This window comes from Lepidothrix coronata, unplaced genomic scaffold, assembly GCF_001604755.1.
Source record: "Lepidothrix coronata isolate B3197 unplaced genomic scaffold, Lepidothrix_coronata-1.0 Scaffold2, whole genome shotgun sequence".
Taxonomy (NCBI): Eukaryota; Metazoa; Chordata; class Aves; order Passeriformes; family Pipridae; genus Lepidothrix; species Lepidothrix coronata.
In genome coordinates, this window is record NW_016690182.1 from 14136750 (window position 1) to 14162705 (window position 25956).

The 25956-nt window shown below is 48.0% G+C and overlaps 1 protein-coding gene and 1 long non-coding RNA gene across 4 annotated transcripts in view; one reads left to right on the plus strand and one right to left on the minus strand.

Annotated features, from left to right (window-relative positions):
- Positions 1-3815: 3815 nt before the first annotated feature.
- FGF16 (fibroblast growth factor 16) lies at positions 3816-15237 on the minus strand. The gene is made up of 3 exons (XM_017816673.1): positions 14961-15237; positions 8618-8721; positions 3816-4850 (listed from the first exon to the last, which is right to left on the minus strand). Exons 1-3 carry the CDS (start codon positions 15235-15237, stop codon positions 4605-4607), a joined length of 627 nt encoding a protein of 208 aa, XP_017672162.1. The 3' UTR covers positions 3816-4604.
- Positions 15238-16237: 1000 nt separating this feature from the next.
- The window catches only part of LOC108498232, a 28999-nt gene continuing 19280 nt past the window's right edge, over positions 16238-25956 (plus strand). The window contains exons 1-4 of one of the 3 annotated variants that reach the window (XR_001875116.1): positions 16238-16500; positions 19110-19302; positions 19658-19803; positions 24758-24855. This is a non-coding gene — a long non-coding RNA (uncharacterized LOC108498232). Of the gene's footprint in view, positions 16501-19109; positions 19303-19657; positions 19804-21548; positions 21647-22678; positions 22730-24757; positions 24856-25956 lie in introns of those variants that run through there. The other 2 variants (XR_001875117.1, XR_001875118.1) reach the window with 2 other exon arrangements.

A 25956-nucleotide genomic window follows, 5' to 3' on the forward strand; every position in this document is an offset into this window, starting at 1 on the left:
AAGTGTCCTAAACATTCCCAGCTGAGGGGTATGGAAGAACAGTGGTGTTGCAGCACCAGCCATGTAATCACACGGCACCTGCTGAGGTGGTGAATAACCCCCTGTGTGCCCTCTGTGCTACAGAACCTACTCTGCAGGTGTGGCACCAGCAGGATTCAATCCAAACCGGTCCTGGGAAGAGCTGTGCTGCTGGGGAGGGTCTGGGGAAGCTCCTGCTCCGTGGTGCTGTGTGTGACCCCTTGTCACTGCTGTGCCTGCAGCCACCACGCAGCAGACAGGGGGAAAAGCTGGGATTCATCCAGTCACAGCTCCTGTTCCTGCTTTCCCCAGGGGGGAGGTGGCTTGGGGGTGATTGGAAGATGGTACTGGGAAAGGGCTGTGGCCTGACATGGGGATGCTGCCCTGGAGAAGGACAGGGCTCAGGGAAGGTGGGCACAGGGGGAGGTGGAGTCACCCCTCAGCTTCTGCACTTGGCCACTTCCAAGGTCTGATCTCAAACGCTGCCCTGGCTTTGTGTTAATGATTGGTGTGCACGAAAACCACCTGAGATGGAGTGTGAGACAGTAACTGATACCTGGGGCACTGCTCAAAGCCTGATCCAGGGACAGCAGCTACTTCTGTAATTCAGTTGCACAAAGTGTGTTGCCCATTTTGGGGGTTCTGGCTGGTGCCCGTGAGCAGCAGTGCAGGTGGATGTTCTGCCCCTCCTGCTCACGGGCATTGTGGGGCCAAACACCTCCTGGTACAGTGGGGAAAGAGTCTGAGAATCCTTGGTGGATTTGGCTTTACAGGGCTCCTGCTCAAACCCAGCACAGCCACGAGGTGACACCTGTGGTGTTTTCCATGATGAGAATTTAACAGGAAAAAATAATAAATAAATAACCAGTGCTGTCCCAGAGGGTATGGATGTCTTTCTCTCCCCATCAACAGGAATTTCAGCCCTTCTCCTTTAGGAATGCTCCATCCCCGAGTGCCCTCTCAGGAACATCTCAGCTGCAGCACATGTCTCTGGATGCACAGCCAGGTGGGACAGCACCAGAAGGGCTCCTTCCCTGCCTTCCAGCACCAAGTTTCTGGATTCCCTCTGCAGTTTTGGGCTCTCCCTTGCTCATTCCAGAGGAGGTAGGTCTTTGGGGCCTCCTCTCCTTAGAAAGGAGCCCTAAGCCACACGTTCCACCCAGGAGAGCTCCCTGTGGGCAGTGGAGTCTCTCCTGGGATGTGCCTGAGGACATGTGTATGTTGCCCCTTGTGGGTGTGTGTCCTCAATCCATCCCTGTGCCTGGGATCATGTGCCAAAGCCAGGCAGATGGGCATTGTTGCTGTGCTTGGCTCCACAGTGGCCTCAGGCAGGAGGTTCCCCTGTTCCTGTGCCCTCCACAGCAAGACTCCAGCACTTCCCCACCTCTTTGCACCAACCTCCCTCCTGCTCTGCACAGCTGTCCCAGGATAATGTTTCCTGTACAACATGCCCACCCCTCTCGGGTGGAAGGAGAAGGGTTGCAAGTGATGCCTTTTGTCCTGTTTGCTGTGGTGTTTCCAGACCTGCAGCCTTTTGTGTGTAGAACAGCACTGGGGGTGGGGGCACCGTGGGGTTTCCGGGGACCTGCACTAGCCTTTGCCTTCCCTTTGGGAGAAGTTTTCCAGCTGGCTGTTGTGAGCTGGAATCATATGGAAACCACACAGAGGTCCCAAACAAACACTGACATTTCCTTTTGCTAATTCAGGAGCAGAGGCCCCTCGGCCAAGGCTCCGTGTGCTGCTCTGCTGCAGGATCCATCTGCCAGCCCTGGGATACTCTGAGCCGAAAGAGAGTCGGCGTCTCCAGGTGGGTAATGGCTGGATGGGAGAACAGCCCGTTCCTCCGCAGGGATGGGATGGGCCAGAGAGGGGAGTGTGTCCACATGAGCCCCCTGCCCACCACTGGCTGCTCTCACACCACTCAAAATGCCCCCGGAGTCTGCAGTTGTTCTCTCTGCTGCTGTTCAGCTCCCAGGTCTGTCAGGTCACTCACATCTTTGTTTTGTTGGACCAGGACCAAACCCAGTAGATTCCTGTGAAAGAACCATCTGGGTGGGATTTAGCAATGCTGAATTCCCCCTTTAGGTGCCCACACGGGAGATGACACCAACCTTTACCAAGGGGTTTCCAGTAAATTCTTTGTGGATTTTGCTTTTTGCAAGTATCAGTTTTTTGAACCCAGATCCCAAAAAGGCATTTTACAGCAGCCCTGGCACCTCTGTTGTGTCTGGAGGCTCTGCTGCAGCAGCTCCTCGAGTCAGGTATCAGATGAATGAGTCCAATGTTGCACCCATGGGCCACATCATCTTCCCTTTGAGTTGGTGGAAAATGTACTTGGCATTGCTGAGATCAGGTTTTGACCTTCATTTTGGAAAAGAGCAGGATCTTAACCACCAGATTTATCTTCAAGTGCAATGGAAAGCCTGGGCTGGAGGGAGGCAGGATCATCCTGGGGGGCAGAGGGATTTCCCTTCATGCAGGGAAAGGTCAAAAGTGCACCTGAGGACGTGTCTCGTGAGCGACCGTGCTCCCGGCGTGGCGGCTGGGGGTGAGATGTTTCAGCAGTGACTCAGAGGAAGAAGCTAAATAAACACTTTTTATTTCAAACACGGGATTAAATTCCTTCATGTCTGGATCATTGAAGGTAAAGCTCCTATAATCTCCTCGTTTCCATCCCCAGCCCATTGTCTGGTGGCTGCTGGACCTGCTGGGACAGTGAAGGGACACAGGAGGTGGCAGAGAGGGCAAGAGACAGCTGGGAGCAGATCTGGGCACCAGCTGCCACTGTCCTTAGTGGTGCAGCTCATGAAGAAGCTGGGGTGGGTCCTCCCCTAGGTCAGTGAAATTGTCCTGGGAATTCACACACTGAAGCTGAAGGAGCTGAGATTTTACCTTGACTGTTTTGTGAGGAGGAGGTTGAGAAACAACACTGTGAACGAAGTAGTTGTGATAAGGAAAACGCCAACCCAAAGCCACCACAGCTGTATTTGTTCAGATTTTTGCACGTTCCAGACCACCCCGTTTGGTACCATCCGTGCTGCAAAGTGACTCTGCAACTGCACATTCCCGCTCCCACCTTGTGCTGGAATCCCTCTCTGCTGATCGCAGGGGACAAAACACAAACGGGGATCCTTCCTGGGAGCTTTCCCCGCAGTTCTGTGCCATCCCAAGCAGGCGGTGAGGGCAGACGAGTGGCGCGGGTGTCACCCTGTGGGAGTGTCCCCGGCCCGGCCTGACCCAGCAGGGCTGTAACTCCGGGGGCTGCCCCGGGCCGGGCTGAGCTCGGCTGGAGGCAGAGCAAAGGCGATGGGCCCGTGGGACCAGGCAGCTTCTGCAGAGGAGAATGTCACACACGTGCTGCCCGCGGGGATGATCCTCATCCACAGGAATTGCTTAAAAATGAGGGGGGTTAAAATTGCTGTTGTTGCTTTCTGGTTTTTTTTCACCGGTTTTCCACGGTGCTTCAGGTGAGTCTCACGACAGACGTGGTGCTTTTATTGCAGGAATGGCAGGCCCATCCAAAATGCAGCAGGTGCTCCGGATGTTTCTCCTCCTGGTTTTGAACAGGACAGTAAATCCACAGTGGCTGCGTCACATCCCGAAGTTTCAACTGCCCACAATTCCTGCCCAGAGCTGCACCAGCGCTTCCCAGGCTCCTGGAATTTGATGTCATCCTTCTACAGCAGTTTGGGGCTTAGGTAATTGATCTTTACCATCCAAAGCCCTTTTAGAGGTGGTCTCAATGTCCATATTGAAGGGGAAATACTGGTTTAATTGTTGAAGAGAGCCAAAAAAAAAGGGCTAGCAAGAAATCTACAATATAAAGACAATTTTATTGCCAATAAGCTCTTAAAACTTTTTTTTTCCTGTTTCAGTAGGACCTTATTCTTCCTGATGAAAATCCGGTCATAGCATCTCTCATTAAAAATAAAATTATTTTGAAATAAATAAATATATAAAATAAATATCATATACATTTTATAAATAGTTTTGTCCTTATGCACAGTATCCATGCTTACATCTGAATAATGTTCCTTGCCCCATTCCCACCCCAACAGCAGGAAGAACCCCACACATCAGGACCAGTCCACAGAGCATCATCCATGTAGCAAACTCCCCAGGCTGCTCAAGCAGGGCACCACTCAAAAGGTTTTCCTTAGCAGGGAACCATCCCAGCTCAGTAGCAGTATCTGCAGAAGTTCTGTGATCTTTTGTTTTCTTTCCTCCTCTTCATTTTTAGGTCGGTTTGGTTTTTTTTTTCCCCCTCTGGTGATCAGGTTTGCTCACCTGCTTGTTCCTTTAAGCAACCGTAACACTGAATATTCAGACTCTCATGTAGCAACCGGGTAACGAAGGTGAATGAGAATGAAAGATTAAATGTAGGGTTCCCTCCCTTCCCCTGCCCCCGCCCCATAAATAACCCAGGTTTGATATACGCTGCAAACCAGGAGGAAGAGCAGTGTCTGAATTCAATGTAAGTGCTTCCCTAGGTCATCTATGCTTACAGGAATGATGGAATGACTATTAATACAGTGCTCTGGGGAAAAGCTCGGGAGCCCAGGTATGTACACTGAGCGCAGGAACCATCACCTGTAGTGGAAGAGGTCTCTGTACATGGCAGGGATTTTGGCAGGGTCCACAGGCCGGGGCAAAAAATGGGTGAATTTCTGGTGTCTCTTAGTCCTGTAGCCCTCGCGGGGGGAGCCGTCCTTGTTGAGGGCCACGTAGAACTGGCGCTCCGAGTCGGGGTGTTTGTAGAGCGTCGACGCGTACGTGTTGTACCAGTTCTCCTCGAACTGCTCGCGGAAAACGCACTCCCGGGTGAGCTTCTTCTGCGGGGGGAACAAGGACACGTTGCTATCGAAAATTTAAAAGAGAAAAGAATTTCCCACTTCCTTACTTTATTTTTCCGTAATTTTCCCCGCTGCCCTCTCCTGGCTCCCCTGAGGAGGAGGAGCTGCTGGGGACACTCCCCCCGGCTGAGAGCTGGAAATGGGCACCGGCCGGGATCCAAAGACCACTGGAGTTGGAGGAGAAAGGAGACAGGAGGAGCAGAAGGAGGGTGTGCATTTTGTAAAGGTGCCCATAAGGAAATCAAACAGGCAGACACGTCAGACACGTCTGCCAGGCAGAGACATGTCCTGTGCAGGGGCTGCCACCTTCCCCCCCTAGCAGCCCCCTCCGAGGTACCACACATCCCAAAAACCCTCTCCTGGGTGACAAAGCAGCAGGCAGCACAGGGTCTAACCAGGAAAACAGGAGCAAGCACTGCTTTGGAAGTTCAGGGCACAGATCTATGTGCTGCAATGGGAATGAAAGCATTCCTGAGGGTTTCATCTCCTGGAGCTCCAGTGAGCTCTGATGGGAGCCCATAACAAGACCCAGAGGGATGGGAAGCAGTGCCTCGAGGATGTCAGACCCCAGGGAAGACATAGAGTGGTGATAGGTGATGTGATGAGCATGTGCCAGCCCATGGCTGGTGCATCCCACGCTGGGATAGGGGGATGGATGGCACTGATGTCACCACAGCCACAACCAGCCTTTCCCTCCAGCCCCTCCAGCCAGGGCTGTCAGCAGCAGCCCTTTGACAATGCCTTTCTACTTCATGCCCAGTGTTCCCTCCCTCTCCCTCCCACCTCCACTGCCAGCTGTGGGATGTGCCCAGCTGCAGTGGGGAGCAGAGCTGTGTCCCCTGCCCTACAACGACACGGGGGTCGCTTTGCCAGAGGTCACAGAGGGATCAGGCATCCCACCCCATCCGACAGGGACACTGCCAGGGGGACATGGGAGTCCTTTTGGATGAAAGGCAGTCTGCCAGTGCAGGGTGCTATGATATTACACACACTGTACTCCACTGTCAACTGCCCAGGCAGGGAATGTGTCCTACCCGTGGCACACGGAGTGCTCAGTAAATGTTACTGCCTGCAGTAGATGTTTTGTAACACGATCCAGGAGTTCACCTGTGCTCAGAACCTGTTTTCAATGTTTTGCTGCTAATTAAATAAACCCTGAGGCAAGTTGTGAGCCCTCCAAGAGCCCCAGGCCACAGCCCTGGCCATTTGAGACCCGGAACCGTGGGCTTCTCTTCCCCGATGTGTCAATAAATACAGACTGGTTTTTTCCCTCCTCCCTGGGTGCATTTACTCAGAATATGTTGGAACCTGATGACTGGCTGAACTCTTGTGCTGCTGCTTTGCCCCTGTTCACTTCTGCTTCGCTGGGCAGTTTGGAGTACAGTGTTTGTGGAAAATGTTTGGCAAGTCTGGGGTGGCTCTGCCAGGTGGGATTTCTTCCTTTCCAAGCCCTGGGATGTCCCCACTGAACCTGACACCATACAGGCAGCATGCAAGGTGCTGCCCGGGACTTCTGCTGCCCTAAGTATTAGTGGCACTTCTGAAATCATTGGAAAGCTCCACAGAAGTGTTGGCATGAGTTTAACAGGGACAGGCTGTGTGTCCCGAGGGGACTCCACGTGTCGCTGCGGGGGTGGCTAGATCAACACACGGATCAGGCAAAATTGGCACAGAGGGAAACAATAAACTTGCTGAAAATTTTAAAATACCGCTGTACTGTGATGTCCCAAAATACCATTGTAATGCTAATGCTGTTGTCAGGCTGTTTTATGGACCTTTAATTAAGAATACTGTAGTGGCTTTTGAGTTCGAAAAGCCATCATTGTACAACCCACGTGTCCCAGATTTTAAAACTCCAGGGTTATTTGGGGACCTGGCTCGTGACTCCAGCACACTTTGGAGCAGCAGTTTGACTGTGTCCCTGCAGTGTCCAGTCAGGGTGCTGCCTGGTGCACAACATCCCAGAACGGTTTGGATTGGAAGGGACCTTAAAGATCATCTTATTCCAACCCCCTGACATGGGCAGGGACAGTTCCCAAGATTATGTCTTCAGGTCAATTCTGTTTCCAGATTCAGTGCTGTAAAATGTTATCCTATTTTTGTTCCTGTGTTGTAACATGAACACAGGCTCTAGAATTTAATTAACCCATCATGAAACTCAGTTCACAAACAGAGTTGCAGGGTTTGAAGGCAGAGAAGGGGATCTCATGTCCTCCTTTCCAGCAGGCACAAGCAAAAACTGTGACTCCAGGAGCTGCTGAGCACCCTTGGGATTTGACAGGAAAGGTGCTGATCCAACCCTGCTTTCTGAAGTGGGCTTCAGGATTTTTTGTGTTTTATGGAATCCTGGTGATTTTCTTTTTTATCTATCATTTGTAATTTAATAAATAACTTGTAATTTAACTACTGTCTCTGCATTTAATGTCTGTTTAGGGTAGAAATTATTAGAGAAATGAGGCGGGGAAAGAATAGTTATCAGTGCATGCTGATATTTGATTATCAGAAAATCATAGAATGGTTTGGGTTGGAAGAGACCTTAAAGATCATTTTGTTCCATGGGCAGGGACACCTTCCACTAGCCAGGTTGCTCCAAGCCCCATCCAACCTGGCCTTGGACACTTCCAGGGATGGGGACTCCACAACCTTTTTGGGCAAATATCTCATATAAACATCAGCAATTGCATCTAAGTAGTGAAAGGGTCTGTGGCAGTCTCAGATGGGAATGGGAGAAGGAAAGATGATGGAAACTTGTGATTTACTGTCTGCTAAGCAGAGGTTTTCTGAGGGTTTCTCTGTACACGGAGTACATGAGTTTAAATTTTTACGCTATGAGATTGATCTGATTTGGTGAGAGGAAGTATGGGCCTTCTACTTTGGTTTAAAACTGGTTTATTTTATTTCATTTTACATTTACTGTGATCCATCCTTAAAAATCAGTATCCTCACCCAGGGCAGTGCTAGGATCTAGAAAGAGACATTTTAAAAAAATCACACACAGGTGATAGATTGAATTAAAGGCCATGGGGCACCTGAAAGCATCAGTGAAGTGCAGCAGTTACAAAAAATGGAATTTAGAATGGCTCTCTGGAGTGCAATTAAGTTTTCAAAATAGAAGTGATTGTTCTAGCTAACTAGAAATAACTATCTTATATTGAATTGAGCTAAGTAACTGGGAATTGAGTTAAACTAACCTGTAGGAAGAACCTCTGCTCAGTTGGCATTTTGACTGCAAATCATAACACTTAAGGAGTTTACACTTGGGCTTTTTTGTCAAAACAGGGAAAATTTTAGATTGAAAAGGGCACTTCTAGGGAATTATGAACAGCAGCCTTAAACTCCTAAAAGGAGTTGCAGAGCACGTTACAAAAACACTCAGGCCCAAATTTCAGCTTCTGTTGGTTAGGGTCATAATACAAAGGTCAAATCTGCAGACAGGTGCAGACCCTGCCCAAGCAGAGCACACAGCTGATGTCAGTGGGGCTGGGAGAACACACCAGCATCTCCTGGTTTTATGCTAAATGTCCCCCATCTTTATCTGGCCATTGCCAGGCCATTCCTGACAGCCAAGGCCTCAGTGAGCACCCCCTCACATCCACCATCTGTGCTGTGCCAGCAGTGGCACCACGGGCAGGGTGGCACCAAGGGCTTTGGGGGCTGTGACAGACCCGGCTCGTGGCACAGCTGAGGCCCCCAGGCTGCAGTGCTGGGGGTGTTCCAGGGCTGGGCTCAGCACACCCCAGACTTACCGACCCATAGAGCTCCCCTCGCTCGTTCATGCCGAGGTAGAGTCCGGAGTCCACCCCACGGATGCTCACCAGCCCCACTGCCAGGCTAATGAACTCCAAAATCCCTGAAACAGAAAAGAACTGCGGATCATACAGAGGAAAAAACCAACATCAGGCTCCAGTGACAAACACAAATCAGCTTCCTACAGACTCTGTTTTCGTTATAAATAAAAACACTGCTCTTAAATCTCTAGTCCCACCTGTGTGCAGTGTTCCAGTTTCCAGTCTGGGCTTCCCCCCAACACTGTGAATTTGAGTTGCCCAACAGGGATTACCTTTGCTAATGAGAAAAGCTTTGCAAGGTTTTGTTGTTTTGGTTTGGATTTTTTTCCAAATTATCACCAAGAAGACAGATGTGGAAACTTGTGCCTGGCCTCTAGAAATTTCAGAATTGTGTTACCATGTTGGTTTTTATTCTTCACCGAAAGGAGAGTGATTTTGGCTTCTGGTTTGAGATGATAGTCCCACATGTTCTAAAGTGATGAGTTCAGTAAAAATAAGTAAAAAAACACTAGAAGAGATGTCTGTGAAGACCATCTTCATCCTGGCACTCCAGTGGGGTACTTGACATCCCCAAATGTTTATACAAGCCACAGGGATAAAATCCACCTTCAAAGCACACAGGTAAAAATTAATCTTCCTCTGCAGCCTTCAGAGCCACGGCACTGCCAGTCCTTCCTCCATCACCCCCTGCCACTGTTAGTGCCACAACCCCCCTCCTGCTCCATGTCCTGCTGCCTGCCCCAGCCTCCTGCCAGCTTCTTCCCAGTCCAGCAGCATCTGTCCCAGTCATCCCCAGCCCTGCGAGAGCAACTGTTTTACCCACGGGCTTCAGCCTGTGATGATGGTGTCAGACACTGCAGTAATGAGGGGCACCTCATTTCCTCTGGCAAGGTAATTAGTGGGATCTGCCTGCTGCACCCTAGTGCCGGGAAGGGGCACAGCAGCTGTTTCCATGGGGGAAAGACTTGTCATAGAATCCTCGGTGAAGCACTTAAAACCAAACAGCTCCTACCCAGCATCACAGGTGTGGAGACCTTCAAACTCCTCAGGAAAACCTCCCGAAGGCAGTAGTGGGACTGTGTTATTCTGGATATCACACACTCCCTAGCTACAGGTCATGGGCAGCCTCTGCCGGTGTCCAGTGCTGAATTAATTAGCTGGGAGGTAGAAGGAAGAGGGTTTTCCTCATCTCATCTAACGACTGGATGTCTCCATTGACAGGAGAAAGCTGCTCTAACCTTTAGCGTGGCTCCAGGTCTCCCAATATAGCCCCCAAAGCCCGGTCTGAGCCCTGGCTGTGCTCGGGTTACCCCGAGCTCCTCGGGCTGGCAGCACCGCGTGACCAGCGGCTGCCTGACCCAGCCAGCTTGAGCTGTCCCCTCAGCCTGGGCACGTGTCCTGCTTCCAGGCCTGGACGTGGTAGCTCTCAGACGACTCTGCATCACTGCCTAAATATAGGACAGGCCAGACACGACGGACACCTCTGTCCCCCTTGGCTCAGGGTAGACTGGGCACTCACACGCTGGCAGCCAAGCTGGCTGCAAGGGTCAGCCCTCCTACCTTCTTCAGCCTTTCTGTCCTCCTCTTGCTCTGCCTGCTCTTGTGCAGTGAACCCAGCTCTCCCTGCACCGAGTGGGTGCTGAGGGAGACGAAATATGGACTTGAGAGCAGCAAGTCCTGGAGACAAACAGGGAAGCAAATAACACAGAACATGCTTTATGGACCAGTGCAGACATTTTACAGGCTGAAATATGCCCAGCTATATGGCTCAGTCTGGGGGCACATCCTGCCTTCAGAGGGACCAGGACCAGGCAGCAAAGGCAGCCTTCCCAAGCCAGGCAGGCAAACTGGACCCTGGCTCTGCTCTGCTTGGTCCTCGGTAGTTGTTGTAGTTTCTCAGCTGAAAAGAATCCCAAACACGGAGGGAAGGGGGCAGGATGAGGGGTGGTCTCCTGCCTCCACTCCCTGCTGGTTCTGACATGTGAGGGAGTTACTGAACTGCTGAGTGCTCTTTTCCCATCCACAGGACAGAAACAACCACAGCCACTGTTGGGAAAGGAGGGGGTGAAGGAAGATGGACAACAGCTAGGGAGAGTGTAAAAAATAATACAGGAGTACAGAGATACCTAAGAACAGTGGAGTCTTTCCCAGGCTGGAGACAAATGAAGTGAAAAATATCAGATACCTGATAGAGTAGATGGACATTCCCATAGGTATAGTCACAGGTCTCAGTACCAGTTTCTGGGTTTTTTTGTGGTTTTTTGTCTTCTGTCACCCCTGGGAAGCAGGGAAATGCAGCTGACGGAGGTCTGAGGCAGGGGAACCAAGAGCTTTTCTTGAATATGCCCACAAGCACGTTCTGTACGAGGCACATGAAACCAGGTCTCCAAAGACCTGGCAAGGACGAAGCCAGGAGCTGCATCAGCATCTTCCCTCTCTGAGGGGAAGGTGAGACACCCCTCCTCTGATGTTGGTTGGACAGACACTCGCTAGTTTCGCAAACGAAATTTCTTGTAAATGTGCCCATGACAATCTCTTCTAACAACATCCCTTGTAATATTCCCCTTTTCTGATCTTTGAGTGGCACTTGGAGACATGCACGGAAGATGACTATGTTGAAACAGCATTAAGAACGTAACTTAAACCCACAAAAGTCAGGAGACAGAGTGAAGGCTGAAAAAATGTGGGCGGATATCCATCCTGTCCTTAACTCACTCCAATTCTAGACAAAATTGCAGCTTCGTACATCTGATCTTTAGCAGCACAGGGAGTGGCCACTGGGGCCAGCTCAAGAATTCTCTTTCCAATTGTAGCGGTGTGTTTTTGTGGTAGAACATGCTTTTCCCCCCCTGTTTCGTTTCTTTTCTCTTTCCCCCAGGACTTGCCTCTTTTTTTTCTCACTTTGATTCACTCTGTTTGTTCCTTGAGCCTTTCCAGATAAGATGTGGAGAGATTTGATTAAGGCTCCAACTGGAGTAATTTACCACCAAAGCACTGAATAACCTCCCAGGCTTTGCTGTGGCTGGACCCCCACACTCTTCCCTTACTCTACACCAAAGAACAGTTCAGCTCCCGGCACCTGTCTCTTCTTACACGACTATATTTGGGAGCTGGGGTACAGAAACAGATGTTGTATTAATGACTACAAACCTAAAGCTTCAGCTAAAAACCTCAACAACTGTTCGGCAACAGGTGCACAACGGTCTGAATGTCAAAATTGCAGCAAAACTTTCTCTGGAGGTTTCAGCAGCTTCTCCTGGAGTCTGTGTAACAGAGCCATGAGCAGGTTTGTACCCATGAAGAGCTTCGTTTGCTGCCTTTATTCATCTGCAGTGCAAACTCAAGGCCTCTTTCTCTCCTCCACTGCAGTAAGAGAAGCACTGTTGGGTTGACTCGAATGCTGCTGTAAAAGAGACACAAGGCAGAAAAAGAGCAGTTCCTCCTGGCATGGATTTCCCCAGTGAATGTCTCTTGGTTTCCTTCCGAGAAGGGTTATCAGAGGAGTGCTGATGTCAGTCCAGAGCCTCTCCAGATTTTGACCTTCCTTTATTTCTTTGTATAGGAAGGTTCTGAGCAGATGCAGTCAGGACAGATACATTTTTGGAAACACTTTATTCTTTCTGGGATGCCTTTGCCAGAGCTGCCAGTTTAGAGAGCAAATTTGGGCACTTCTCTAGTGTGAGAATGAGCTTTCTTTCAAAAATCCCAGAGGGCTTCACCACATTTTGCTTTAAGATTCCTGTAGGAAAAGTATGCTGTGCTCCATTGTTCTTGCATGAATCTGGGTTTTTATAAGTATAAATTATGGCATTCCAGAAGACAGGTGTGATTTAGAATGGCTCCAGTCCTTGACAGATGAGAGGGAATAGTTCTTGTGATTGCTCGGGCAGTGTGGGTGGATGATGCCACCACCTCCCCTGTGTCCTACAGTCACATCCCTGAATGTTGTGGTACAAAAGGATCTCCCCCTTTAACTCTCACTGTGGACACTGGGACTCTGTTCTGCATCACTGCGGCTTTGGCTCTTTATTTTTCTCTCTGGAAGATGTGGATGTCTTGGACATCTGGTAGCTTTTGGGATGGCTGTGCATGGGAGGGTGCAGATACTGCCTGTCTATTCCTGAATCCCTTCCAAGTTCAGAGACAGGGACGCCAAGTCTGGTTCTACCCTCCATCCCACCTGCAGCTGGACACGTGCCTCAGCCGTGGGGTCGCAGCCATCCGTGGAGCACGTTAATTATCTACTCATGAGATCAGAGAGCACCTTCCAGCCACGGGCCTTGATCCACAGAACCATTATAGAGGATTTCTAAGTATTTCCCCAGATGCCCCAAGATTTAAGGCAGCTTTAAACTGCTCCCCTGAGCCACTTGTCTAGCTCTGCATCCCCCACCAGAGTTTTGGAGTCCCCAGACTTGCTCAGGCTGCCCAGTTCTGTTATAAGTAACTGCTTTCCGAATGCTGCATGCAAAATTTAGGAATGCATCGATACATGACATCCTAATATGAACCATACCAGTAACATTGGAATTTAAATATTCATGGCTACTGAACGCAGATGGTGAGTACTGTGTGCCAATACATTATTACTTTGAGTCTCTGCTCAAGTGAGGCTTAGTCCAACTTTATCTGAATTCAAGGATTCCAGCCTAATCCTTTGGGGCTTTGTCTTGCAATTACAACAAATAACTATTTATTTTACACTGCCTCTGGGAAAAACCTGAAGCAGAAAACTATAATATCTGAAGTCTGGTCTAGTTTACAGAGCTGGATGCTGACTGCTAAAACACTTATGGAATGCCAATGTTTCGATTTATTGAATGCACTGTGTGACTTAAGCTTCAGTGTACAAAATTCATGAAAAGTTTTAGCCCATTTAACATGTTTTTCCAAGTTTGCAAATACACTTGTTTTACTCGATCTGTACAAAAAATGGACCCGAGCCAAATGGTGCTGTTTGAAACCGGCTGTTCAGTTGTACAAAGGTTAGATAGCAAAACAGAAACACTACGTGGCAGGTTGAACTAAACCCAACCAAAGGCAATGGGTTCGCTCTCGGTTCTTTTAACGTGGAAACCCAGCGTGAAAGGTTAAAAGATGGGTGTTTTCGGGAGATAATTAAAGAAACGCTCACCCCACGAGCAAATCAGTACCTGACTCTGACCTGCGGGTTATGACTTTCTTGTTGATTTAGGCAGGGACATGCTATGCACACACCTGGTGTTTATGGAAAGCGTGGTGCGGAGATAAGCCTTCTCAATTGTTCCAAAAACCTGTCTTACACCTCCAACAATAGCAGTGGCAACAGTTCCTGGAGTATCGGAAAGGACTGGTTGCAAAAAAGTAAAGGCAAAAAAGAATTCCTTTCACGGAGGAGTTAAATACTTGAAAACTATAAAAAGTCTTGCGAGCACGTCTTGCAACCTGTTGACAACATAGCTGAGATCACTGGCATGGGACTTGTTGATAGCTTACACAGACACCTGCACTAGATGCTGGAGTAGCGGGAATTTCTCTTAGCTGTGCTCAAACTGACTGTACTCCTTTGCCTGTGGCTTGGGATGCATTTTTTGAAGATTACATACAGTCTCATTAGAGATCCCTGATCTTGTGTGCCACTGATACAGGCGCTGCAGTCTTCCAGCTGTATCCCGGGCGACAAGGTAAATCCACAGTGCTCTGCCTATTGTTCCATCTTCTCCTTTCTTTCCGAGGTCCCCTAAGTGTTTCTCCCCCTTCAGCTTCCCCCTTTCCTTTCCAACAACCTTCCCAAACCCAGGTCCTGACACCCATCCAGCCATCTGATCCCTGCCTGCTTTGGGGAGACGCTCTTCTAATGGAATTCATGCAAGTTAAAGAAAGCAGCTCACGCATATCTGCGGAGGCCAAAAAGAAGGAGGAGGGGAAAAAAAGAAACAACCAAAAAAGTGAGGAATTGCTTTTTCCAACATAGGAATTTCCATGAAATTCCAACGAGGCATTTGTTCTTTTGCCTCCCTCACTGCTAACTTCAGAGGTGCAGCCAGACCTGGTCACCATCCTTTTCTAAAAAAAATTTTTTTTTTTTTTACTTTTTCTTTTTTTCTCCTCTTCTAAGGCACGTTTTAGTGCACCTGCAGAAAGGCTGAGCGCCGGGAGAATAGGAAATTGGAAATAAAAACTCCCGCATTGCTGGAGAGTGAGAACATTTGTTTAGGAGGCCAATTATATCCGTCCCGGGATGATTTATATTAGCGGGGTAATTAGCTGTGCGCGCGGGGCACCTGCTCCCGGCCCGGCCGGGAACCCCCCGGCCCCTTACCGAAGCGGCTGTGGTCCTGCCGGGTGCCCTGCACCGTGCCGTTGGGGAAGATCTCCAGGTGGAAGCCGGTGCGGCAGTAGAGCTGCCGCCGCCGCAGGATACCCTTGAGGTGAGCGAAGTCGGTGGGGGAACCCCGCTGCAGCCGCCCCTCGATCTGCCCCAGGCGCTCGTTGAGGAACCCGGGGGAGTCGGCGAGGGGCAGCCCGGCGCCCAGCGCGGGGGGGAAGCCGTGCAGGTCGGGGTCCAGCGCGCCCAGAAAGCCGCCCACCTCGGCCATGGGCGCGGAGCGCAGCGGCCCCGGGGGCGCGGGCACAGCGGCCGCTCAGAGCGCGCTCTGCGGCCGCCCGGCCCCGGCGCGGCCCCGGCCCGGCCCCGCGCCGCCCGCGCCTCCCATCGCTCGATCCAGTGTCCCGCCGTCGGATGCGAACTGCACTTTATATACGTACACACTCCCCTTACATTGACATATTGGATATTTAAATGCAAGCCACACCTCACTGGCATCCCCTTTGGCTATTGCTTTTTTTTTTTTTCTCCCCTTCTTCTCTGATCCATTTGGCTATTTTTTTTTCTCTTAAAAAAAAAAAAAAGGTGGGGGGCGGCTTCACTCCCTCTTTTATTATGAAAAAAAATGGCAGGAAAAAGCTACACATCGCAGTGAAGCATAACAGCTCTTGGCAGGTCCCCGCCAGCCGACGATGAAATCATGGAGCCCCCGCACAAACCCGCTCCCGCAGCGGCTGCCCCGCACCGCCCGCAGCCCCGGACCCGCAGCCGCGCCCCCGGACCCCCCTCGGGCCGTCGGTGCCGCCGCCTCGGCCGCGCCCCCACCCAACAACTCCCCCCGAACGGACACGGTGGAAAAAACAACACGTGAGGAGAGGGTCGAGACGCGTTTTTTCAGCCGAACGCGTAAAAACGGAACGCGATGTCTCTGCGAGGCGCTCCCGCGGGCTGCACGGCCGGGCTACAGCCGGCGGCAGGGGAGGGAGCCCGCGGCGGGGCCGGGCAGCGCCGCTCGCCCGCCTCCCCTCCCTCCCTCCCCACCTTCCCCGTGTTGGAAACAGGTGTTTCCGCGCTCTCCCGGCCCGCCGACACCGTACGTGTGGCGGCAGCCGGCGGAGCCGGGCGGGGCGGGGCGGGGGCACCGGGGCGGCCCGGGCACGGCCGGGCCGGGCGGGCCCGCGGGCAGGGAAGGCCCGGGCCCGGCCGCCCCCGCCCTGCCCGGCAGGCGGCGCTGCCCTCGCGCCGCCCGGGGCGCGGGGCGGCCCCGCCGGGGCAGCTGAGGCGGCCCCGGGGTCCGGGCCGGGCTGGCGGGTCCCCGGGCCGGGGTGTCGCCCGCGCCCTCCTCCGAGCCCCGCCAGGGGACAGAGACCCCACAAACAAGCAACAAGCACCCGAAACTGCCCCCGAGCCACCAGCCCGCTCTGCCGCGGCGGCTCCTCCGGGGGGCGTCAGCGTGCAGAGGTCATGTCTCCCTCAGCGGGTTTCCCCCAAGGCGTCCCCGATGTGGGGCTCATCTCAATGGCATCTTTCCCAGGTGGATATCTGTGCAGAGGGTCTCTCCCCTCAGCGGGTCCCCCCCTATGGCAAGCATCCCGCCAGCAGGTCTCCCACTTCAGCAGGTCTCCCCTCAGTGTGACTTTCCTCTTAGTGGGTCTCCTCTCTCAGCAGGTCTCTTCCCTCGGGTCTCTCCTCAGCAACTCTATCCCATGGTGGGTATTCCCTCAGCAGGTCTGTCCCCTCAGAAGTTCTCTCCCTTCCAGTGAACAGCACCTCAGTAGGTTCCCGCCATGGTGGGCACCCCTTCAGCGGGTCTCTCCCCTCAGCAGGTCTCATCCCACAGCAAGGTGCTGCTCCCCTCATCACCCCAGCGGGAGGGTTAAAATGACCCTGCAGGCCTGGGCAGTGCTCTCTTGTGAAGACACGAAGGAAATTGTCTGAAACACCCGCTCATGTGCCTGCAGTGGGTGAGGGATCTGGGTTTTAAATGGGGCTTTGGGGTGGTTTTTCCTGTCACAGCTGTGAAAGGGGTGTGTTTGATGCAGAACTCAACACATGAAGCCTAAACCCGTGTTTTTTTTTATAGAAATACAGGCTGTTCCAGAGGTAGTAAAATCTACAGAAGTGTGTTTGTTGACTATTTGTTTATCATGTGTGGTTACATGGAGATACCACTGTCTGAGGAGTTCAAGCATCCCACTGCAAAGATTATGATTTTATTGCTGTAGTATCTATATGAAAACTTAGGTGTGATAACTGTGGGAAATAAATTGTGCCTTCATGAAACTGGCAGTGATACAGGATGGGGCAGACACAGCTGATGGGATACCCCAAATCCAGAATTACTGTTAAGGACATAATCCTGTAAATCCTGTGAATTTAATGCGTAAAATTCATGTAGTGTGAATACAATCAAATATGCCTTTCTGTAAAGTGTGGTTTTGTTGATGTATGCAAGAGGTTTGCCTCTAGATTCATAGCAAATTCATGTTTCTGATTCCCTGTTTCTGAACACGTCTGAGGGCTGATCCCAGGGGTACTAGGAAGAGAGAGGAAAAATCAGTTTCCACATTGAAGGACTAACCAAACCGTGCAGAGGCTTCTACCAGTGGCTTCAATAGCCTCTGGATCTGTTATAATATCCTTAAACCCAAATCCATACAAGCACTTAGTGGAACACTTAGGATACTGAAAAAGGTAAGAGTTCAATTACACTACAGTGAAATCCAAGATAAAGTCAAAACCCACAAACCTGCGTGCTTAACTAATGTATAACAAAAGCAGCACAATCCCCCCGTCCAAGCTGACATTCCTCACTTAACTCTCCCAATTATGGGCAGCTTTTGAAGTGTCCGCGATACATTTTATTGAGAAATCGTACAGGCTGGTACAACATGTTCTATTTAGGCACAACAGGATGTGGAAAGGTAGCTTTTTTTTTTTTCTTCTTTAATTTCCTGGTTTATTTCTGGTTTTGCTAAGCTGAGGAAAACACAGATTTCTGCTTTTACATATTTCTTACACATATTTCTATTTTAAATACTGAAAGCTAGAGTGACTCCTTCAAAAGCAGAAACGGGTCTAGCAATTTTTTTCATGTATTATATAAAACACAGTTCTGCACTCAGTAATTTCTTAAAACAGCACAGAAACTTGTGTACAATTTGTGACACAGAACACAGTGTTACAAAATTAACTTTCTGCTCTGCTTTGTTTCAGTTCTCCCGGGTTTATTCTTTGATTACAGCTTCCATTGTTCACTTTGGGAACTGAAATGGTTGCTATCAAACTGCTCTGCCTTTCAGTTTTCCGAAGAATTAGCAATGATTTTTATACACAGTTTGCAGATCCCTTCCTTCACACTATTTAGTGAGGTAGTAAAAATATTAAGGGCGTTTATTTGCAGAATAATTGCTATCCGTGGAGAGCAGCCACATTTTATATCTGACTGTAAAATCAAAGGAAGAACAGGACTGGGATCAAATCAGTAAATTAATTAGAAAAGAGTAAGATAAATAAATGCAATGAGCAAATCTAGATACTGCATATCCTCTGCCTGGAGCTATTCTGTTTGGTAAAGAAAAGATCAAGACAGCTGAAATAATCTGAAGTAGCAACGGCCATGAATGAAAAATCAGATGTAAGGGATACCTGAGGATAAAGAAATAACAGAGCCTTGAGCTTTAATAAACAATACTTCTGCTTCCTTAGCACTTTCCACCTCAGGATCTCAAAACAATCTATGTACACTAGGGAATTAAGACTCACAACCAAGGTCACTGTGCAGCTCCTTTTCCCCGGACAGTCTCCTTTTCCACTAAGAGATGTTGTTCAAAGGATATTGATGGCTTTCTGTATTTGTTTGGGATTTTGGATGCATAGCAGCCCTGCTGGAGCAGCAGCTTTGACCAGGTTTCTGTAATCCAGAAACCAGACACGTGCACCATGAGCCCTTCTGCCTTTTGTGGTGTGGTGACCATCTGTGCTGCACATGCAAGGAATGTCTGAGCTCTCCTGGCAGATAAATAGGGCAACCTCCTTTGTGAGGGGATGAATAAAAAAATTTTCTTAAGGGGAGCAGAGAGTGGTTTATTGGTTTTTGCCTTTGATTGGTTTTACTTAAGCTAGTATTATTATTGTTTGTAGTACCACTTCCAGGCCCTAGACGCTGTTTGTGCTGGAGACTGCGTTAACAAGTGTGTAACAAACCAGAGTCCTTGACCTGAGGAATCTCACTGCTCTGCCTTGTGGAAGGATTTCTGATGGAAGGCAACAGAATTTCAGTCCATGTATAGAAGTATGTTTTTGTGGACAGTTTAGAATTGGTGGCAGAATGAAGGTAAGGGTCTAAGGATAAAGCTCCAGACTTACCTACCTGGGTCTTGGGTTCAGGTGCCTAAATAAATGATGTGATTTTCAAACAAGGAAGTACCCACCTTTTCCAGTTATCGCTAGTTTGGTGTCAAACACGGATCTGCTGTTTTTAGTAATCCATGTATGGATTAACAAGTAGGAAGAGAACCATTCTGGTTCAGCTCTGACTCATGAGAACTCCCATTTTGGGAGAGTTGCTGTAACTGAGAGCTGGTCTTACAGGATCAAGTCACTGACAAGCACAGTGAATGAACAGAGGAGCCTCGTTGACCCTCACGTATGTTGTTTTGCCTTGGTTCTGTCCCATTTGAAAATTGCAGGTACTTATTCTTCCTGGGAAATTGCACCTCTCCTTGGCATGGCTAAACACAGGATGGAATCCTGACGCAAATTATTCCCGCCAATACATCTCCGAGTGCTGGGTGCTGAATGAGGAATGGGAAAGGCTTCTTTATTGGGTAAAGTGGTGAGTAATGCAGTCATCTCATCCCCACTTGTAACCTTTTTCCTTGGGATTTGGGCTAGAATTACAGGGCTACTGAGTCATTTGGGCCTTTGGCATTTGGCCCAGTGTACCAGAGAACATGTACCTGTGTAATTCTACCCCTCAGTTCTGCACACCAGTGTGGCTTGCCGTGAGGCTACCGATTGAGACAGTTTTTCTCTCTGCAGTGTTTGTATCTGGTGTGTGCCTTTGTCTTGTAGTTTATGATGTAACTTTATGCCAAGACAGGAGCATTTCCTTCTCAGATGTTGAACCAAGGGGCAAAATAGAAGTTAGAATAAGGGTATTATGGTAAAATGCCTTCACTGTAATCTTCTTTTTTAATGGTTGGGGTTTTTCTGGCACTGGTTTGAGGAACAGTTAAGAAAAGGGTAGTGTATAATCTGTTATAGTAGGCTTGTCATCCGATTCGTAGGCTCAGAGCTGCTGTGGGGTGCTGAGTTCTGGGTGAGTCACTTCCCTCTCTGTTTCCCGTAATGGAGAAAGAGAAGATGAGGTGTTTGTGTAAGTTGTAAAGCATGCTCAGGATGCTGGAGTTTGTAAGGAACAAGATCTGTTTGTCTCTATTGTTGAAGGCTTACCATGACTTCAAATTCTACCCTAGACCTAGAGCAGGGCTGGAAGTTTTAGTCTGTGTTTTGAAGCCCCTCTGTGGCGTGGTCACATTCAACAAACTTGATAGGCAGTGACTCCAGTAGCTCTCCAGTTTCTCATGCTAAACTCTCAGTCACCTGAGTGTAAGTCGTTGCTGACTAACAGCTGAAATTTGGAGCTAGTTCTTTCCACTGGATTTGTCTCTTGCTATAATTAGGGAATAAAAAGAAGGATAACATCATAACTTTCTTTGGAAAACACAAATTCAGAATATACCAAATTAAATACAAGAACCAGTTCTAGTCCTTCCCAAATAAAACATGCTGGCATTTACGATATTACTCTTCTAAGTGCACACATTTATACTGTAGCAGCTTTTTATGAAATTATCCATGACCATAGACTGTATCTGTTTACATCTGCATCAGTGACTACTGATCAAACACAAAAAGCAAAGGTCTGTCTAGCCCCATATCCTGCCTCTTGATAATGGCTAATAACCTGTGTATGGAAAACAGGACAAGTATGGAGTGATACTTCCTTTTGTAAACCCTCCCAGCTTCCAGTGGTTTTTGTTAAAGAGACCTTCCTGAGCTGGAGGCTGCAGCTGTATCATTGTTTTTGATATTTCTTGATGGACCTTTTTCCATAAAATTGTCTAATGGTTTTTGTAAAACCCACTTGTCCTTTTGGCTGCCATAACATCCCGTGGCAATGAGTTCCACAACATCATTAGGCATTGTGTGAAAATTAACTTCCTTTTGTTTGCTTTTGAACTTGCTTGCTGCCTGCCAGTTTGAGTTGGTGCCCTGTTATTTCTCTTAAGACTACTTTTAAATAATCATTGCTGTTTACGTTTTCCATGCTGTAACAGCATGTCTAGAACTTAATTGTTGTTATCCTTGTTTTCCAGGTTGAACGGCTCTGGTTTGTTTAAGTTTTCCTTGTGCTAAGGCTTTCTAACACCTCTTTGGTACACCATAGCCCTTTCTGTGGCTTTGTATTTCCACAATTGCTGGAACTGTGCTCAGTATTGGAGAAATAGGCATACTATGGATTTATTCAGAGAAATAATGCCATTTTCTGCTTTGTCCTCATTCTTCTGGAAATTCCCGACAGGGCAGTTTTCCCCAACTGCTGACACCATGCTGTTTGTTTTGGAGAGTGATCCACTTCTCCAGGATTTCTTTCATGACTGATTTGAAGCATGGTAAGAATGGCTTTTTCCTCATCCATTCTTTTTATGCGTGAACCTTGAGTTAAATTTACTGTTTTAACATCCACTCACTGAATAAATTTCAGGTTTCATTTTTGGGAATGGCTTTGTGTCATCAGCCACCTACCTACAGCATTTCATAGAGTCATAAAATCAGAGAATCAACTAGGTTGGAAAAGACCTCCGAGATCATCAAGTCCAACCCTTGATCCAACACTGCCATGGTTACTAGACCATGACACTAAGTGCCACAGCCAGTCTCATCTTAAAAACCTCCAGTGACGGTGAACCCACCCCCTCCCTGATCATTTATGGAATGGGACACAGTAGCAGTCCATCACAGACCCTATTCTGGGTCTGTGGGGAGCTTCCAGCATCACTGGTGCTGAACATCCATTTCTCTTGGTTGTGATCACCAGTTATGTCACTTATTCTCTCTTTCATTCTTGCAGTAAGGCTCATTTATGAGCTGGATTTCATACCATAGTTAATAGTCTGGCAATTTGCCATGTGATACCTGTAGGATTATCAATTAATCCTCATGTCATGTTTTCATCTGTGCTGCTGCCCTAAATTCATTCTCCTTGCAAAAGGGCTGTAGGTCTGTATTGAACACGAGTACAAAGATCCACCAAGCTTTCTTGCTATCGCCTCATCACCTGGGACTGTTTTTTAAATGCCTCAGTCCTTGGTGCTGCGAACTGTTCAGGCTGAGGCCCAGATTTACACATTGCAACGCTGTCTGTAATCTTCTGTGGTCAAGTTGCTCTGGGACTTTTGGCCCAGTATCTCTGTATCTCTCTTTAGGGATGACACTGATTCTCTTACTGGAGAAATAAACTGAAATACGTTGGTGTGTGATGTGGAGTTAGGAAATCTAAGCTCAGAGTTATTCTAGAGGTGGATGATGATTCGATGGGACAGCCTAAAATAAAGAGCAGAGGGAGAGAAAAGGGAAAAATAAAGTAAACAAGCCCCTCCCCTTTTCCTACTTATGACCCCCTCTTTTCCTACTTATGCTAACAGGCTCCAGTTTTGGCATTTTGGATGACTGAAGCTTTTCAGTTTAACTGTTATGTGAGTAACATTACTCAACTTCATTTATATAGTACTGGATTAATTTGTATAAAGAAAATTATAAAGAAACACAGAAAAACATTTAAAAATGTAAATAAACTGACTTTCTAATTATTCTGTAATTATTCTTTTCTGTATAGAAATCCTCTATACCTTACTAGGTTTGTTCTTTTCTCTAATGAACCAGTTAATTAAAATGCAGCATTTGTCCCTTTTTTCAAAAAAGCAGCCACGTACTTTGCAAACTTGATTAGAGAAATGATAACTGTAGGATAATTCCATGATCAAGCAACCAATTGCCCTACAAATCATTCTGCTTCATCACTCTATGTGGAGAGAGGAAGGAATGGGCTATGAACAGCATTCTAAAGGTTTATTTTTGGTGAGTTCTGCAAGTGGCCAAAGGATAGGGAGCAAGTCAAGAGCAGTCAAGAGAGCACTGTCTTGCTTGCATCTGATTGCCACCCACTGAAATGTGCATTACCCTCTTTCAGGAGGAAGTGTGGTTTTTTTTCAGGAGACCTACTTGAGTTTCATAACATGAGTTTCATTAAAATCTGTCCTGAGAAATCGTGAGTTAACAGAATGCAGTTCCTATAGCATTAACCTTTCCCAAATGCAGTATGTAGTAATCACAGTTCTGGTAGATTGAGTTTCGTGTGAGATCTCAGAATGTTTATTTTACAGCATCCTTTGCTGTGTTTGTGCAGCGTTGCTGTTGCCTTTCTCCAGATGGGAACACGCAGGAATGCAGGAGCCAGGTGGTTTGCTCAAGGACATGAGAGTCTGTCTTCAGTGCAGTTAACTGGTGCCTTACTGGCACTTGTGGTAGCTGTGCTTTGGTCTGAGCGGTCACCTGGATTGTGTTTACTTCCCTCCCTGGGCTGCTAGCATTCCTTAATTCCATGTCTTGCAAGAAAGTTCCCCTGAGGATGTGTAGGGCCCTGAGCAATGAGCACAGCGTGAGCGGCTGCAGAGTCTCTTTTGTCCAGAGATCCTGTTAGTGGAAGACAACTGCACCCTGTGGTTCTTGGGCTCAGGAACGATGAGCCTCACTCACGCTTTCTTTCTCGGTTAATTCTGATAGGATTTATCTGTCCTAAGAGTAGGAGGTGGGGAAAGCTCAGAGGGAAAGCACAGAGGCTTGGTCTGTGTTCTACCTGAGTAGTGGTTCCAGCTTCAAAAATCAGAACACTGCTTTTGGTGTTGAGAGCTGGTAGTTCTGGTGCTGGGTGGTGGAGCTCTGTCTGAAGCATCACCAGCCTCCCAGTTTTGCATGTGGATGGGAAGCAGAACCCAGGCTGGCACTGAGAGCCATTGTTGACTGTAGTGAGGACAGAAACCCAGAGCTGAGCGTAGCTGAGACCTCAGAAGTCTGGATTCTCAAACATTTGCTTAAGAGCATGGGATATTTATGGCCTTGATAAAATTAGGGAAGAAAGACGAGGAGCATCTTCTCATGTACTTGTCTAAATGTGTTGGGAAATCCTATTGCTGAGGTTTCCTAAAAGATGAAAAACTTCTCAGATATCTCCCTCAGCATTAAGAGTGTCCAAACACGAAAATTAAAATATCCTCAGAAACTGGGAAGTCTCAGTGTGATCTCTGAAGATCTTGCTGATGTTGGGGTTATGGTTTAGCGTAGTCGGAGTCTGGTTCTTTCATTAGAAAAAACAGAATCAAATGCAAAAATGAAAATAAAATTAACACTTCTTCAGTTTCCTTTGTAAACAAATCAGAAACCTTAAGGCCAGGAGAAGAACACCATGGCTACCAACTGGGATAACTCAGTTTCGGCCTGAGAGAAAGAAATGATAGATCTCTCAAGTATATGCTACCTCACAGGCAGATTGTAATGAAATCCAGCCAGATTGAAGGGAAAAACAAAACCTATTGATTTTATTCCAAGGGAAGAGAGAGAAAAAGAACAGATGTGTGGAGTCTTCTGTCCATTCACTGCAATGTGCAGTGCTGACTTAAAAAAGATAACGGCTTAAGCTTTGTTTCTTCTTGTGCTTCCCTCTGTAGAAATGCCCTGCCTTAGTCACCCAAAAGATTCAGTTTGGGGTAGCAGAGAGGAGGGGGAGCAAGGACCTCACACAAGAACTGACCTAAACTCTGAGGAGGTTTGTATAATCTAATTTACAATAAAATGGTATTTACAATGTTATCAGACAAAGCTTAGCAGTGTTAAGTTAAACAGCATATAATGTGATTAGTGGGGCAGTCATGCCCATGATGTCATACACATTCTCTGAACTCTTGGAATGGGCAGATAATGTCTAAGGCATTTGTTCTCTTATGACACAGGAAAGGCTCCATGGAGCTCTGGGGGCTGGGAAGGCTCTGTGCATGTTCCCATGTCCCACAGCACTGCAGAGGCTGCTCCCCTTGGTGCAGCACTCGGGCTGTGGTTGCTCCCTGCCGGCTCTGTGCTGTGGAGTGGTTAAAACAGGCCTTTGGGAATAGTTTAGAAGCTTGAAATTCTATTCTTGACTCTGCCACAGACTTGGGTTTTGACCACTAAATCTTCTTTGCCTCTAGTAACTCCATTTTTAACTAGCAAAGGTAGTCAGCTGTGTCTGTGGAGTGCCCTGAGTGGGAGCTGTATGGAGATGGAAACCACTGGCATTCTGTTCATTATGCAGAACAAATACAGCTAGACCACAAAGAGCTTTGCTGTAGCAATTTCACAGCTAGTAATGGCCTATTCAGAGAAAATTAAATCTTTATCTTTCTGCCTCTGCAAGGCATGCAAAATGGTATTAAAAATTTTGGCTAATCTAATTAATATGGAAAAGCAATATAAATCTCAGCTATAGATTCACATCAAAGATAATCTGGACTGGGTTTATTTTAAAGCGTGTTTTGCTTTAAAAAAAACTCTTGCTGAAAGCTACTGAATGAGGCAAAGCTCCCTTTAAATTTTCAAGTTATTGTAGTGGTTGTGAAAGGACAAATTCTGGAACATTTTAAGAGTATTTGACTCCCCCATGTCCATCAGGGACAATAAGCCCACATTGCTTCATGCATGTTAATGTTTAATAGAAACATGAAGATTGCATAAACATTCTTTCTGCCATGGTGTGAAGGCTGTATAAATTGTTTAACTGTGGGGTAGAGATTGACTAGATAGTATTCCTGTTTTCAGTGATGCATGGAATGAATGTGGGCTAGCCTCGAGTTCAAATGGGAGTTGCAGATGTGGAGAATGGGGGCTGCATACA